Here is a 15724-nt window from a genome sequence, read left to right as displayed (position 1 = left end):
TCTAATACCAGAGGGCATGCATTTAAGGTGAGAGAGGTTACTTTCAAAGGGGACATGAGGGGTATGTTATTTTACACAGAAATCGGTGGGTGCCTGGAACGTGTTGCATGGGGTGGTGGTAGAGACACATACTTTCGGGACTTTTAAGAGACGTTTAAAAAGATGCACATGAATATGGGAGAACATGGACATTACATAAGCAGAAAAGATTAATTTAGTTAGGCGTTTGATTACTAATTTAATTTGTTCAGCACAACATTATGGACTGAAGGGCCAATTCCTGTGCTGTACTGATCCATGTTTTAAATAAGTAATGCAAAAAGAGAGCAGAAAAGGGGAAAAAATATGGGTTCATTGTCAATTCAGAAATCTGACTGCGGAGGGGAAGAAGCTGTTAGTAAAACGTTGAGTGTGTGTCTTCAGGCTCTTGTACCTCCTCCTTGACGGCCTGCCCTGGGTGATGGGGGTCCTTAATGGCAGATGCCCCCTTTTTGAGGCATCACCCTTTGAAGATGTCCTCATTGCTGGGAAGCCTAACACCCATGAAGGAGCTGGCTGAGTTTGCAACTTTCTGCAGCTTTTCCTAGTCCTAGGCAGTGGCCCCTCCATACCAGATGGCTGTTAACAGCCAGGCTGCAGGGATTCAGAGAAATATCAGATTGTTAAATTTCAACTTTTCATCCTGTAATTGCAAGAGTTCCCAACCTTGTTTGTGCCATAGACCCTACCATTAACTGAGGGGTCTGTGCACCCCAGATTGGCAGCCCCTGTGTTAATGTCTGTATATTCATTGAATATTTCCTTTTATCAACAGCCTATTTTAAAAAGTTCATTAAAAAGTATCTTTCTTCTTCCTAGTACAAGTAGATACAAATATTACTATGTAGCCTGTCTTCATTTACTATGACTTGATAGCAATTTCACTCCAGTTATTGCCATGCTCGTACACAGCCGTTATTTTACGCCCTTCATTCTAGATGAAAAGCCTATCCTACAGCAACTCATAAAGCATCATTTGGAGGTCAATAGTCAATCTCCTTCAACAAAAAAAAACGCTTATAACGTTAGATATCATGACGTGATTTTCCCTCTACTCTCCACTGATTGAACTGAATTGAGTTGAATTGACTTTATTATTTATATCCTTCATATATGTGAGGAGTAAAAATCGTTCTGTTACATCTCTGTCTAAATGTGCAATGTGCAATTTATAGTCATTTATAATAAATCGTATGTACAACAGGATAGTCAGTATAACATAGAAATACAATTGTGTCAGCATGAGTTAAGCAGTCTGATGGCCTGGTGGAAGAAGCTGTCCTGGAGCCTGTTGGTCCTGACTTTTACGCTGCGGTACTGTTTCCCGGATGGTAGCAGCTGGAGCAGTTTGCGGTTGGGGTGACTCAGGTCGCCAGTGATCCTTTGGGCCCTTTTTACACACCTGTCTTTGTAAATGTCCTGAATAGTGGGAAGTTTACATCTACAGGTGCGCTGGTCTGTCGCACCACTCTCTGCAGAGTCCTGCGATTGAGGGAAGTACAGTTCACATATCAGGCAGTGATGCAGCCAGCCAGGGTGCTCTCAATTGTGCCCCTATAGAAAGTTCTTAGGATTTTGGGGCCCATACCAAACTTCTTCAACCATCTGAGGTGAAAGAGGCACTGTTGTGTTTTGTTCACCGCACAACCGATATGTACAGACCACATGAGATCCTCGGTGATGTTTATGCTGAGAAACTTGAATCTGTTCACCCTCTCAACCCCAGATCCATTGATGTCAATAGGGGCTAACCTGTCTCCATTCCTCCTGTAATCCACAACCAGCTCCTTTGTTTTTGCAACATTGAAGGAGAGGTTGTTTTCTTGACACCACTGTGTTAGAGAGATGATTTCCTCTCTGTAGGCTGCCTCGTTATTGTTTGAGATTAGGCCAATCAATATCATGTTGTCAGCAAATTTAATTAGCAGATTGGAGCTGTGGGTGGCGACACAGTCATGGGTATACAGAGAATAAAGGAGGGGGCTTAGTACACAGCCTTGAGGAACACCCACACTCTTACCACCTGCCAGCGATCTGACAGGTAGTCCAGGATCCAGCTGCACAAGACACTGAAAGAATCTTTGCTGAACCCCTCCTGAATCTTTCACTGCAAAATAAAGGCTGAAGTTGAATTAACTAATCTGTAGTCACTTGGTTTATCCCTATCCTCTTTTTTTTTAAAGTAAGGATGCAACATCTGTTATTTTCAATCATCATGCATGCACCATCCGGGGAAGATTGTGGCCAGGGTCTCCACCTCAGCAATCTAGAATGCATTCCATCTAGACCAGATGATCAATCCAATTTAGGTGCAACTAGCCTTTCCATTGTCTCACTTTATCCAATCTTAGCTCATGTTGAATCTCAACCGTATTTTGTTAAAATTGCAGCAGATTATTTAAGTATTAAGTACAAAAATTGGTGGATTTTTTTATGACTGTTGATAGTCTTTTCTCGAGTTTTCCCTTTGCCTCCCTTGTGTTTGAACTTACTGTCTGAACATTCTGTATTCAGACTACTCCCCACTTGTGTTAATAACCTGGCATTAATCATATGCTCCTTTTTTTTCTATTGTTCCCTTTTTGGTCAGCCAAGAAGGTCTGACTTAATGTTCTGCAGCTTTATTTCTCATAGGGGACAAAGCTGAACTGTGGCTGAAGCATAGACACCTTAGAAGACTCCCATTGTTCACTTACAGTTTTGCCTGCCAAGGTTAGAATTCAATTAACCCAGCCCAGATCTGATATCAAACCATTGAAACTGGCCCTTCTCCAGTTGACTAGTTTAACCCAGGAGTGGTTCCATGGCTTTTCCAGATCTTATGCTATTATGATCACTGTTTACAAAATTTTCCACTGGTGATTCTCACTCCACTTTGGCTTGCCTCATTTCACAGAACCAAGTTCAGCGCTGTCCCCTCTAATGTTGATCAAAATGTGCTTATCAATGAAGTTCTCCTAAATACATTTCAGAAACTTCCCTCCCTCCTAGTCCAGATGTATGGTTATACCCAAAATATACATACCATGCTAATTATAGTAGTATAGTACACTATAGTTAACTATAGTATAGTATGCTATATATGTACGATTCAACTCAGTTCAATTCAAGTTTAATTGTCATTCAATCATACTTGAATACTCATGAATACAGCCAAACAAAACAGCATTACTCCAGGGTCAAAGTACCAACAGTCATGCACAGCACAAAACACTCACGAGATAGCAAACACCAATGATACCAAAATCACGCAACAAGAGTCAAAAACACGCACTATTAATCACAGTTGACTACAATCAAGCCCGTCTCCTCTCTACAACTTACTACACTCACTACCCTATGGCTTTTGCACAACACTGTTGAATGCAATGCTAGATAAATTTGTAAGATCACAATACATTTTCTTGAGGCACTAGGATCTTGGGAAGTGAATCATGAGAGCTAACCAGGTTCTCAATAATCATAAACATGAGAAAATCTGTAGTTGCTAGAAATCCAAAGCAGCACACCCAAAATGCTGGGGAAGCTCAGCAGGCCAGGCAGCATTTATGGGAAACAATAAACAGTCGATGTCTTGGGCCAAGACCCTCCTTCAGGACTGGTGAAGGGTCGGCCTGAAACATCGACTATTTACTCTTTTCCATAGATGCTGCCTAATCTTCTGAGTTCCTCCAGCATTTTGTGTAAGTGTTGCTCTCAATAACTCATTGCTGCTGTTTCTACCCAAGTAATTAAGTGGAAAGTGATAAAACCCTTCATTTCAGATCTCAAAGAGAAAGGGAAGGTATGGTGTTGTGTTTTATTCCCTACGGCTTATTTACACTTCATCAAATATGTCTATGTCTACTTGCTGTACAACTGTAATGGATGATTTTTCTGATGGATCACCTGGGAGGACAAAACACTGTCAAATGGAAGATGTTATTTGATCCTGTTGATGGAATAGTAATTCAGTGTTCCCTGCAGTATGTAATTTGGTTCTGTTGTTGTTAGGAGACAAGAGTTCAGACAGTGGATAGTGTTCACACTCATGTTTTCAGAACAGAATAGCACAGAGTTTTCCTACCAATAATTAAAGAGAATGTGTGGCCTTAGGATATGTGGAGCAGTTTCCAATAATCTCAGATTCACTGGAAAGCCAACCCAGACAATACTGAATTAATTGGAACTGGCAAATAACACAAATCTATTAACACACACGCACACACTCAATGTTGGAGGAACTCAGCAGGTCAGGCAGTATCGATGGAGGGGAATAAACAGTCAACATTTTGGGCTGAAACCCTTCATCAGCACTGGAAAAGAAGAGAAAAGAAGCCAGACTAAGAAGATGGGGAGAGGTGAGAGATCCCTCAGTCTATATCAGGTCTCACCGATGTAGAGGAGGCCGCATCAGGAACACCAAATACAGTAGACGACCCTAACAGATTCGCAGGTGAAGTGTCGCCTCACCTGGAAAGACTGTTTGGGGCCATGAATGGAGGTGAGGGAGGAAGTGTATGGGTAGGTGTAACACTTTTTCTGCTTGCAATGCCAGGAGGGAGATTAGTGGAGAGCGATTAATGGACAAGGGAATCATGGAGGGAGTGATCCCTGCGGAAAGCAGAGAATGTGGGGGAGGTAAAGATGTGTTTGGTGGTAGGATCCCATTGAAGATGGTGGAGGTTGCACAGACTCATGTGTTGGATGTGGAGGCTCATGGGGTTGTAGGTGAGGACACGAGGAACTCTATCCCTGTTAAGGCGGTGGGAAGATGGGGTGAGCGCGGACGTCCAGGAAATGGAGGAGGTGCAGGCAAGAGTAAATGATAGAGGAAGGGAAACATCATTATTTGAAGAAGGAGGACATATCTAGTGACCTGGAAAGGAAAGCCTCATCCTGGGAACAGATATAGTGAAGATGAAGGAACTGAGAAAAGGGAATAACATTTTACAGGAGACAGGGTGGGAAGAGGTAAGTCAAGATAGCTGTGGAAATTGGTAGGTTTATAAAAAATGTTGGTAGACAATTTGTCTCTGTTCTAAATGGACGCTCCTCTATTCTGAAGCTGAGCCCTCTGGCCCTAGACTCCTGTGCTATGAGAGGCATCCTCTCCACATCCACTCTACTGAGGGCTTTCAATACTCGGTAGGTTTCAAAGAGATTCCGCCCTCACCCCATTCTACTAAACTCCAGGAAGTACAGTTCCAGAGCCATCAAATGCTTCTCATACATTAACCCTTTCATTCCCAGAATCATTGTCGTGAACCTCCTCTGGACGCTCTTCAATGCCAGCACATCTTTTTTAGATAAGGGGCCCAAAACTGCTCAAAATACTCCATGCGGTCTGACCAATGCCTGACAAAGCCTCAACATTACATCCTAAATTTCTTTCCTCCTTATCTGTTTTCTGCCTAAGTCCTACTGCATCTGTCTCAGCATTCTCTTCTCACCCTCCTTCACCTCATTCCATCTGCCCATCATACACAGGCCCACTCCCAATCTGGTTCAATCCAGAAGAAGAAGGTGATATTGTGAATGATTGTCAAACATTCCTTGTTACCATATTTTAGATTTTCAACAGACATACTATCCATTTCAGAGCCCTTGTTATATTTTAGTTGACCAAGTACTTTTCAGTCTGTAGTTCGTCTGGGGTAACAATGAGACTGGATTAAATAGTATGCTATAGGACAGGGTTATGGATGTGTAAGACCATAAGATATAGGAGCAGAAGTAGGCCATTCGGCCCATTGAGTCTGCTCCGCCATTCAATGATGGGCTGATCAAATTCTTCCAGTCATCCCCACTCCCCTGCCTTCTCCCCATACCCTTTGATGCCCTGGCTAATCAAGAACCTTTCTATCTCTGTCTTAAATGCACCCAATGACTTGGCCTCCTCAGCCACCTGGGGCAACAAATTCCACAGATTTACCACCCTCTGACTAAAGTAATTTCTCCACACCTCTGTTCTAAATGGACGTCCTTCAACCCTGAAGTCATGCCCTCTTGTCTTAGACTCCCCTACCATGGGAAATAACTTTGCCATCTGTTCAAGCCTTTTAACATACGGAATGTTTCTATGAGATCCCCCCTCATTCTCCTGAACTCCAGAGAGGAATGCTTCCCATACATTATTCCTCCAGATGAGGAATTCCTGGAAGTGTGCCTTCAGTACCGAGCTCCAAGTCATTATTGGTTGTTCACCGAAGTATATTTGAGATTGAGCCTTGCACTGAGCAGCGTGAGGAGCAAAGTTGTCTACCAAGCGACCACCATTAAATACCAATGTCCACTCAACGACTACAGTCTATGACAAGATCCTGAAAAACACAGTCACTCAGAATCAGAATCTCTGACATTTGTTGTTTTGTGGCAAAAGTGCAGATAAGCTTTATTAGCTTTATTTGTCACATGTACATCAAAACATGCAGTGAAATGTGTTGTTTGCGTCAACGACCAACACAGTGCAAGGATGTGCCGGGGGCAGCCCACAAGTATAACCATGCTTACGATGCCAACATAGCAAATGCATAACTTACTAATCCTAACCCATACATCTTTGGAATGTGGGAGGAAACCAGAGCACCTGGAGTAAATCCATGCAGTCACAGGGAGAACATAAGAACTTACAGACTGCGGCAGGAATTGAACTGCAATTGCTGATTGCTAGTGCTAACCACTATGCTTCTATACCACCCCTACAATGTAAGACGTGAAATTACTTATACCTTACAAAATAAGTAAATCATCGAAAAGATATATTATCAGATAATGCTCATGGATTCATGGACTGTTCAAGAATCTAATGTCAGGGTAGAAGAAGCTGTTCTTAAAACAATGTGCGTAGGTCTTCAGGCTTATGTGCCTCCTCCCCAGTGGTAGTAACCATTGAGTAATGAGGAGGGTATCTCCCGGATGGTGAGGGTCTTCAAGAATGCTTTCTTGAGGCACCTGCTCTTGTAGATATCTTTGGAGGATGAGAGACATGTCGGTTCAGCTCGCAGGGTTTGTTTGACTCTGTTCTGGACTCTGAATCGGCTCCTGTGGACTTCTGAATCAGCCGCAATAGTGCCTGGCATTGGGACCTTCAGTTCTAAATGCTGTTTGCTCATTGTTTGAATGATTTCTTGCTTTATTGTCTGCACAATTTGCTTCTTTCCTCTCTCTGCATGTTGGGTGTTCGACAGTCTTCTTTTATTTTTAATGGGTTCCATCAGGTTTCTTACCCCATAGTGCCTGGAACCTCCAAGTGTTGCAAACTAATCCCTCTAACATGAAGTCTAACAGGAAGCAGATCAAATGGCCTGCAGCTAACATGGCTTCACTGTGGAAGCAGTTTGATGAAGGTGTTAACCAAATTCCGGAGGCAACGGTGAAGGGAGGGGTTGATAGGAAGCTGCAAGCCATGACAACAATTATTGTCCCAGTGGAGGTTGGTTGTAGGGAATTCATAGCCCGTTCTTTAGTTAGAGCCTTCAGTATTTTGGGCATTGAGGGAGAGAGGAAGAGGAGAGCCATTCGCAGTACCACCGATGCGGCAGAGAGGGCCTCAAGATGGCTGTGGCTCAAAAGAGGGGAACCATGGAGTCATAAGTAGCTAGCCATCTGGACACAAGCTGGGCTCTGAGCCCTCAGCCCCGGCTGGGTCACCTGGAGGATGTTGAAAGACCCGAAACACCCGATGATTCCAGGAATATCACTGAAGATGTGTCCAGAAGTATCAATAGATGTATGTACACAGTGTTTCATGACTGCCTGTATGGAGACGAATCTCAGGCTTGTATAAAGTATACATACTTTGATAATAAATGTACTTTGAACTTTGACAGCATATTGAGCCTGTGATAGAAATGGCTCAGTCCCTCTATCTCTCAGATGTTTTTTTCCGTAGCTGGGAACCTCCTTTCAATAAACACAGCAGAAGGCCCACATCACACCCCATATTACTCACTCACCTACTGAATCAGACACTACCTGCCCCACCTGTACTAGAGTTTGTGGATCCCACATAGTCCTGAAAGTCAACACCAAACCCCATAAAACTCAGAGTCAATCCCCAGAAACTACCCATGAAGGGGATTATATGAGGAACGTGTGATTTCCCTTGTCTGTCAACCTTACTTAATCAATGTAACTCATTTTTATGCTTTAATCCAAATTGAAGATTCTGTTGATGGCCAACTTTATAAACTCAGAATGTCTTGAGCAATGGGAAAACTATTTATCTGATTAATGGCATTCTTTTCATAAAACATAGAGCATAGAACATAGAGAACTGCAGCACATTACAGGCCTTTCAGCCCACAATGTTGTGCCGACCATGTAACCTAAAATAAAAAGACTGCTCTGAAGGATCACTATTGTGGAAGCAGCTGAAATTTCATTGTACATGTGAGACCTTTAACCTCCACATGGTGAAATTCTAAGAGTTTAACCTGAGCCAATTAATTGCATCATCTTGCACTGATTTCAATATACAACTGCAAATGTGTTCATGTAAGTTAAATATAATCCTACAAACTCACAACTGACAAGATCATAATCGCTCTGGAGCTAATGCCTTTTAGTAATGGCATCCAACTATCTGCTTTTGGGGATAGAATGCCTTTATCTAGACAGCTGATGAAACTCTTTATGTTTTCAGTTTTGTGTTTGTGGGAAGCTCTAATATGTGATCATTTCACAATAGTTCAAACAGTGAGTAATGTTATTGATATTTCATGGGAAAAATAATAAAGAACCAAAGAGGAGGAGAAGATGGCGGCGTGACGCAGCGCGCAGCGGCCACTCCGGTGAATGATATCTCTAATCTGTCAAGTAGGGTGCTGTGCACAATCCTGATTTGATGGAAACAGACGTGAGAGAACAGAGGAACATCTGCAGAAACTTCTGAAATGCCTTTTTCGCTGCTGCTGCTACTGTATGATCCAGAATCTCTGGAGGAGAAGGCCCCAAGTCCTCGGCTTTGCTTGTTGCTCAGCGGCCGGGGCGAGGTCGAAGTGCTCGGCAGAGATGGTGCTCGGTGCTCGGTGTTGGAGGGCTGGTCAAAGGCTCGAAGTTTTTGGACGGACTCAGAGTCGGCTGTGGTCGGGTGCTTCCAGTGCATCGGCATTTGTCGGCGCCTGGAGGTTTATGGCAAGGAGAGTTTCTCCCTTCTGCTGCCCGCTATCGGGCACTATCGGGAATCGATTGAAACTATGAGACTTTTTGTTACCGTGCCCATAGTCTGCACTTTATCAAATTACGGTATTGCTTTGCACTGCTGTAACTATATGTTATAATTATGTGGTCTTGTCAGTGTTAGTCTTTGGTTTGTCCTGTTTTTTTGTGATATCACTCTGGAGGAACATTGTATCATTTCTTAATGCATGCATTTCTAAATGACAATAAATGAGGACTGAGTGTCCTCATAATCTAATCTAAAATACAAAGGAGATGACTGTGATTTTTTGGAAGTGCTTAAAATGGAACATTAATGTATCCAAATTTAATTGCCCACTATTCTTCTCTCAACAGCTTTCCGGAGGGTGTGAATTAACTGTGGTGCTACAAGACTTCATTGCAAACAACAGCAGTGAACTGAATATCCAAACAGGGCAGACCGTTGAGCTACTAGAGAAGCCAAGTGAAAGGCCAGGCTGGTGCTTAGTACGTACAACAGATCGAAGCCCTCCGTTGGAAGGCTTGGTTCCAAGCAGCACCCTCTGCATTTCACATTCCCGCAGTAGTGTAGAGATGGAATGCTTCTTCCCATCCGGAAAAGGTAATTACAGCTTTATATTGCCTTACTCTCAAGGACGTTTCATCTCATGTTCTCGATACTCATTGCTTATTTACTTATTAGGGGGACAAATATTCTTCCTTGCAGATTTTGAAGAGCTGTTGGGGAGGGTTAAACTAAATTGGCAGGACAATAGGAATCAGAGTGGTAGGGCTAAGGGATGGGACAGTTCTTATACAGCTAGATACAGTGTAGTGAGACTGTCAGGAAGGACAGGGAGATGATAGAGCAATATTGCAGTGTGAGATGAGTCACAGTGTAACATGGGGACAAAATTCAAGAGTGAGAACACAGGACTGAAGGTGTTATATTTGAATGCACTCAGTATACGGAATAAGGTAGATGATCTTGTAGGTATGATGTTGTTGGCATCACTGAGTCATAGTTGGGAGCTCAATGTCCAAGGAATACAGGCAGGCAAGCAAAGTGGGTGGAGTGATTCTGTTGTTCAAACTGAAGTCAAATCCTTAGAAGGAGGTGACATAAGATTGGAAGACATAGAATCTTTGTGGGATGACCTAAGAAACTGCAAGGGTTAAAAAAATCCTGATGGGAGTAATATACAGGCCTCCGAATAGGAGCCAGGATGTGGGATATAAATTAAAATGGGACATAGAAAATGCATGAAAAAAGGGCAGTCTTGAGATAGTCATGGGAGATTTCAATATGCAGGTATCTTGAAAATCAGGCTGGTGCTGGACCCTAAGAGAGAGAATTTATAGTACGTTTATGAAATGACTTTTTAGAGCAACTTGTGGTTGAACCCAGTAGAGGAAAGGCTATTGTTTAATGAACTAAGTTTTATTAGGGAGCTTAGCATACCTGAACCTGTAGGAGGCAGTGGTCATTATATGATAGACTTCACCCTGCAATTTGAGAAGGAAAAGCTAAAGTCAGATGTGTTACTTTTACTTTACTTTTACTTTTACTTTATTGTCGCCAAACAATTGATACTGCAGCGTACAACCATCACAGCGATATTTGATTCTGCACTTCACGCTCCCTGTAGTACAAATCGATAGTAAATATTAAAAATTTTAATTATAAATCATAAATAGAAAATAGAAAAGGGAAAGTAAGGTAGTGTAAAAAAGTAAATTCCTTTACAGAGGAATAAAGGAAACTGTGGGGGCTTGAGAGGAACTGGCCACAGTTGAGTGGAATGCGACACTAGCGGGGATGATGGCAGAACAACAATGCCTGGAATTTCTGGGAGCAATCAGAAGGTACTAAAGAAGAAGTAGTATTCTAAGACAGGATGATGCAAACATGGCTGACAAGGAAAGGCAGAAACAACATAAGAACAAAAGAGAGAGAGCATATAAGAGAGAAAAGAATAGTGGGAAGTTAGAGGATTGGGAAACCTTTAAAAACCAACAGAAGGCAACTAAAAAGCCATAAGGAAAGCAATGTTGTGGAGAGGATGTTTTCTATAGTGGGGGAGTCTAGGACCAGAGGTCACAACCTCAGAATAGAGGGACGTCCATTTAGAACAGAGATGAGGAGGAAATTGTTTAGCTAGTCGGTGGTGAATCTGTGGAACTCATTGCTGTAGGTGGCTGTGGAGGCCAGGTCATTGGATGTTTTTAAGATGGAGGTTAATAGGTTTTTGATTAGTCAGGGCATGAAAGGTCACGGGGAGAAGTCAGGAAAAAGGGATTGAGAAAGAAAATTGATCAGCCATGATGAAATGCTGGAGCGGACCTGATGGGCTGAATGGCCTAACTCTGCTCCTATGTCTTATGGTCTTATTTTTGTTGTTTTTTTCTCCCTCATATGTGCATGGCTTGTCTTTTGCATGTTGGTGTTTGTCCATCCTGTTGGCCGTGATCTTTCATTGATTCTATTGTGCTTGTTGGAATTACTGTGTATGCCTGCAAGAAAGCAAATCTAGGATTGTATATAGTGACATATATATAATTTGATAATAAATTTACTCTGAACTTTGAGTTTTGAATTTATCATGGGATCTAAAATAGTTGAAGAAGATCAATTTTGGAATTTTATTAAGGACTTTATATTACTGCAGTATTGTGCTCTAAAATATACAAGATTTTATTTTAAATGTGATCTGTTTCTGAAAGATTATGTTTCTGTAAAAATAGCTTGCTTGATGTTGACCTGTGCGTGAGAGAGTTTATGCTTCCACAGAAGGAGAAATGCCAAGATTTGATTTGATCTAGTTAAACGTAGATGTCGTATGCACTGATATCAGCATATCTCATGGTGTTTTAGAAAGTATATGGCAACTGCTTATAATATACAATGTAAATATGTCATCAATATCAATGGATGGGACAGTTGGCCTGTTGAGATCTACGAAGATGTTTTGGCTGTATTGCAGTGTGAAAGATGAACAATACATGTTTGCAGATGTTTAGAGGGTGTCTTATTGAGCAGTGTGAGGTTTGAAGCAGGCCCATTGTTTAAAAGCAGTGCTTGAATCCTGGAGATTTTGGTTGATAAATGCCCTAGAGAACAAAGATTCAAAATTTGTCTTCATTGAAGATCAAAGCAACTGTTCATAGTGTTCTCCAAGATGCATCTCTGATTGAGTGTCCCAAAACTGCTCTGAAGATCTGCTCCTTGTCAGTAGCTGGAAGATGCACAGAAGGTCACACCAAAACCTGCAGACATTCACAGGAGCTGAGTCTGGGAGAGACTCGCTGCTGTATAACCCTCCTCTGCTTATCTTTGACTGTTGCAGATCCATACACTTCAACACCCCCCATCCCTCACCTCCTCCAATCCCTTTCCTCACATGCTCCTCTTCCCTCATGCCATATACTTCCTTGTTCATCACACACTCCCTGCGCTCTCACACTCCCCCACTCCTTACACCATCCCCCACTGCTCGCACATTCTTCTCATTTCTCATTCCTTCTCCACCACACCCTCCTCCAGTCCTCACACTCTCCTCCCGCTCACTTCTCACCCCTCCTCACTCCTCCTCCTCCTCACACTCGTTTTCCCCTTCCTGAAGCCTTTCGTACCCCCCAAACCTCCTTTACCACTTTTTGCCTTTCGCCTTCACCTTCTTCCTTTCCCCTTTTCCAATGCTTCTATTTTTCCCTCGCACATCCATTTGTACAGCCCTCCAATCCTCCTCCCAGACTTTTCTTTCTCTGCCTGCAGCATCTTATGCCTCTTCTATCTCTCCTATGCCTCCCGCACCCCAACTCCTCCCAGCTCCCCACCCGTCCCACTCCATCACAGCAGCAGCTGGAGCTGAGCCCCTTGCGTGCAGTCCTTCGAATTGGCAGGTCAGGTCCAGTTAGGCTCTGGCTTTGCTCCCACACTTCAACTTGGATATGAGTCACAGAACAGGAGCCTTGGGCCTTGGAAGAATTACACGTGGGGAGCAAGAAAAGATAGTATGAAGGAAAGCTGTGAAACTTTAAAAAAACGCATCAGAGCTGGCAAGCGTGATTCTTGCACGGCAACCCAGCAGACACCTGTTTGCTGTCATCCAAAAACCGCTGCACCATTGGCTTGCTGCTCACTTCCAAACTGACGGGGGTTTGTCCTAGATCTAACCTCCCAGTGATAATTCCTAAAACCCAAATGATCTGTCACGGCAAAGCGAATGTAACTGCCCCCATCCACAAGCTGTCCTTTACTTTCAAAATGCAGCGTTGGCAACATTATCCCTCTACTCCAATTCCAACAAACTCCTCCTCCTCCCAAACAACACTTAACCTCCATAAGCAAAAGGTTAAGTTGCAGCATTTCAACATGGACTGAAGTAAAATTTAATTGGCCATTACTTCTTTTTCGGCTGGGGGTGGAGAATGATGCACTTTCACTACAATTCTGTGGATTCTGAGGTGACTAGCATATCCTATGCAAGACCACAGCTTCTGACACAGGTGGAGTTTGATGCAGTGATGTGTAGCTTGCCTGGATTATGCTCTTTTCTTTCACTGTTTGTGCTTGGCCTCCATCTGCCCCCATTGAAGAGACTCAAAGTGCTGAGTGTCTTGCTGTATGCTTCCCCTTCCAGACAAAGAGGCCAGTGATACCCATGAGTTAGTGAAAAGTTATTTATTTTGTGATATAGTATGGAGTAGGCTTTTCTGGCCCCTCCAGCTGTGCTGTCCCAGCAACCCCGATTAACCCTAATCTCATCATGGGACAATATACGATGACTAATTGACCTACCTGGCATGTCTTTGGACTGTGGGAGGAAACCAGAACACCCGGAGGAAACCCATGCATTCGCTAGGCAGGACACACAGAGACTCCTTACAGTACGGCACCGCCCTTCAGAAAGCTTTGAGCTGTAATATGGTCACACTAACCACTAAAGTGTTACTGCTTTTGAGTATGTTTTGAGGACGTCCTTGGTGTTTTCCCTCGATTACAGGCCAGCACATTGGAGCTGGTGAATGTAAATAGAGCCTTGATGTTGGTATAATGCCCTGGGAGAGGAAGTTGACATTAGTTTGCCGATAACATCAACAGGTTTTATGAACTTTACAGAGGGAGCATTTATGATAAATCTCCAGTCCTCTGAGGTGCCTTTTTTAGGTTGTCCACATGTTCAATGCCTGATGGACCATGATCTCAGTGCGATATACAAGGTCTTGGTCTTCCATCAATCTATTCGTGAGTTGGTTGATTGCTGGGCTGATGCATTGGAAGTGGTGGTGGAATTCACCACAGATAGTTGCCTTTGCTGAAGGTTAGCACCCCAGATAAGGAAAATTATCTATGTTTAAAAATTCTAGTTAAGATTTTGATTGTCAGTAGTTAAAGTTATGCAGTGGGGAGTGAGGGTGGATGAAGTCACTGAAGGATCTCATATTTCTAGATGTTTAAAACAAGTTCCATTGCCTTACCTGGTTTGGTGAAAGAACCAGCAATGATTTGGAGTTCGGCCTGCAAATATTTACATATATACTGTCATTTGTCGACAGAAGTTAGTGTCATTTATATCAGGAGAGGGTGGAGGCAATGAAAGTTGAATAACTTCCTGTCATTCATATGGATTAATTCCACTCCAGATAGAAGCGTGTTGAAGGTGAGGTGAAGTTTGCCGTGAGCAATATTAAAGAAAAAATGATATGATGGCACAGTTTTGCTTGACTGCTGTCTCTGCAGTGCTTGGAACTGTGGTGGATATATTGTTGAGGAACACAGTGTGAGAGCAGACACTTGCTGACAAATTTTTAAGGACAGCCAAATATAAAAAGGATCTTCCATACTCCCTTTCAGTTGACGGAGTTGAATTTTTTGCATGTTCAAAGCAGCTCCCTGCACATCTGAATGATAGTTTCTGCTGTGCCTCTTGGTGAATGGAATTTGTATTCTGACAGAAAGGAGTTCTACATCCATGGAAGGGGATGGTTAAGGAGGATTCTTGCAGTGAATTTCCCCATGACAGTTATCATAAAAAGTTATGACACAGAAGCGAAATATTTGACTTATTATATCCACATCAGTCAAAAGAGAGCAACCCACCTTTCGGTATTATGTCCATAAAACAGTGCTTTACATGTATACCTCCAAGAACTAATGAAATATGGTGAGAGTTATTACCACTGTCACCATTACACCCTCTGCTAAGTACTTTTAAGTATTTGTCCCTGATTCTTGACTCCTCCATTGAAGGAAATAGTTAATTCCTATTTAGCATCTCCAAGCCTCATAACGCTTACAGTTCAGTTAAATCAAGCTCTGTTTCCAATGTACCAAGGCAAGCTACCTTAGCTACCCAATCCTCTATCATAGATGAAATTATCCAGCCCTGGCAATGACTTCATCAACATCAAATGCATCTTTTCCAGTGCAATCACATCCTTCTTGACTGGAACTGTACTCACAGTAGGGTATAACAAGTATGAATCAATTCCAGTATTATTTACTGCTACTTTATTCTGTGCTGTGGTTAATTGAGGAAAGCATATAACCTGCCTTCTT

The 15724-nt window shown here is 42.6% G+C and overlaps 1 protein-coding gene across 5 annotated transcripts in view; it reads left to right on the top strand.

Annotated features, from left to right (window-relative positions):
• Window positions 1–15724, top strand: part of kalrna (kalirin RhoGEF kinase a) — a 747932-nt gene that overhangs the window by 553680 nt on the left and 178528 nt on the right. For 4 of the 5 annotated variants that reach the window (XM_063052242.1, XM_063052243.1, XM_063052245.1 and 1 more), the window contains one exon: window positions 9538–9784. In XM_063052242.1, coding sequence (XP_062908312.1) covers window positions 9538–9784 — 247 coding nt within the window. Of the gene's footprint in view, window positions 1–9537; window positions 9794–15724 lie in introns of all 5 variants that reach the window. The other variant, XM_063052247.1, reaches the window with a different exon arrangement.

This window comes from Mobula hypostoma, chromosome 6 (genome assembly GCF_963921235.1).
Source record: "Mobula hypostoma chromosome 6, sMobHyp1.1, whole genome shotgun sequence".
NCBI lineage: Eukaryota > Metazoa > Chordata > Chondrichthyes > Myliobatiformes > Myliobatidae > Mobula > Mobula hypostoma.
The sequence above is the reverse complement of the archived record's forward strand: the minus strand, read 5'-3'. Positions and strand labels throughout refer to the sequence as shown.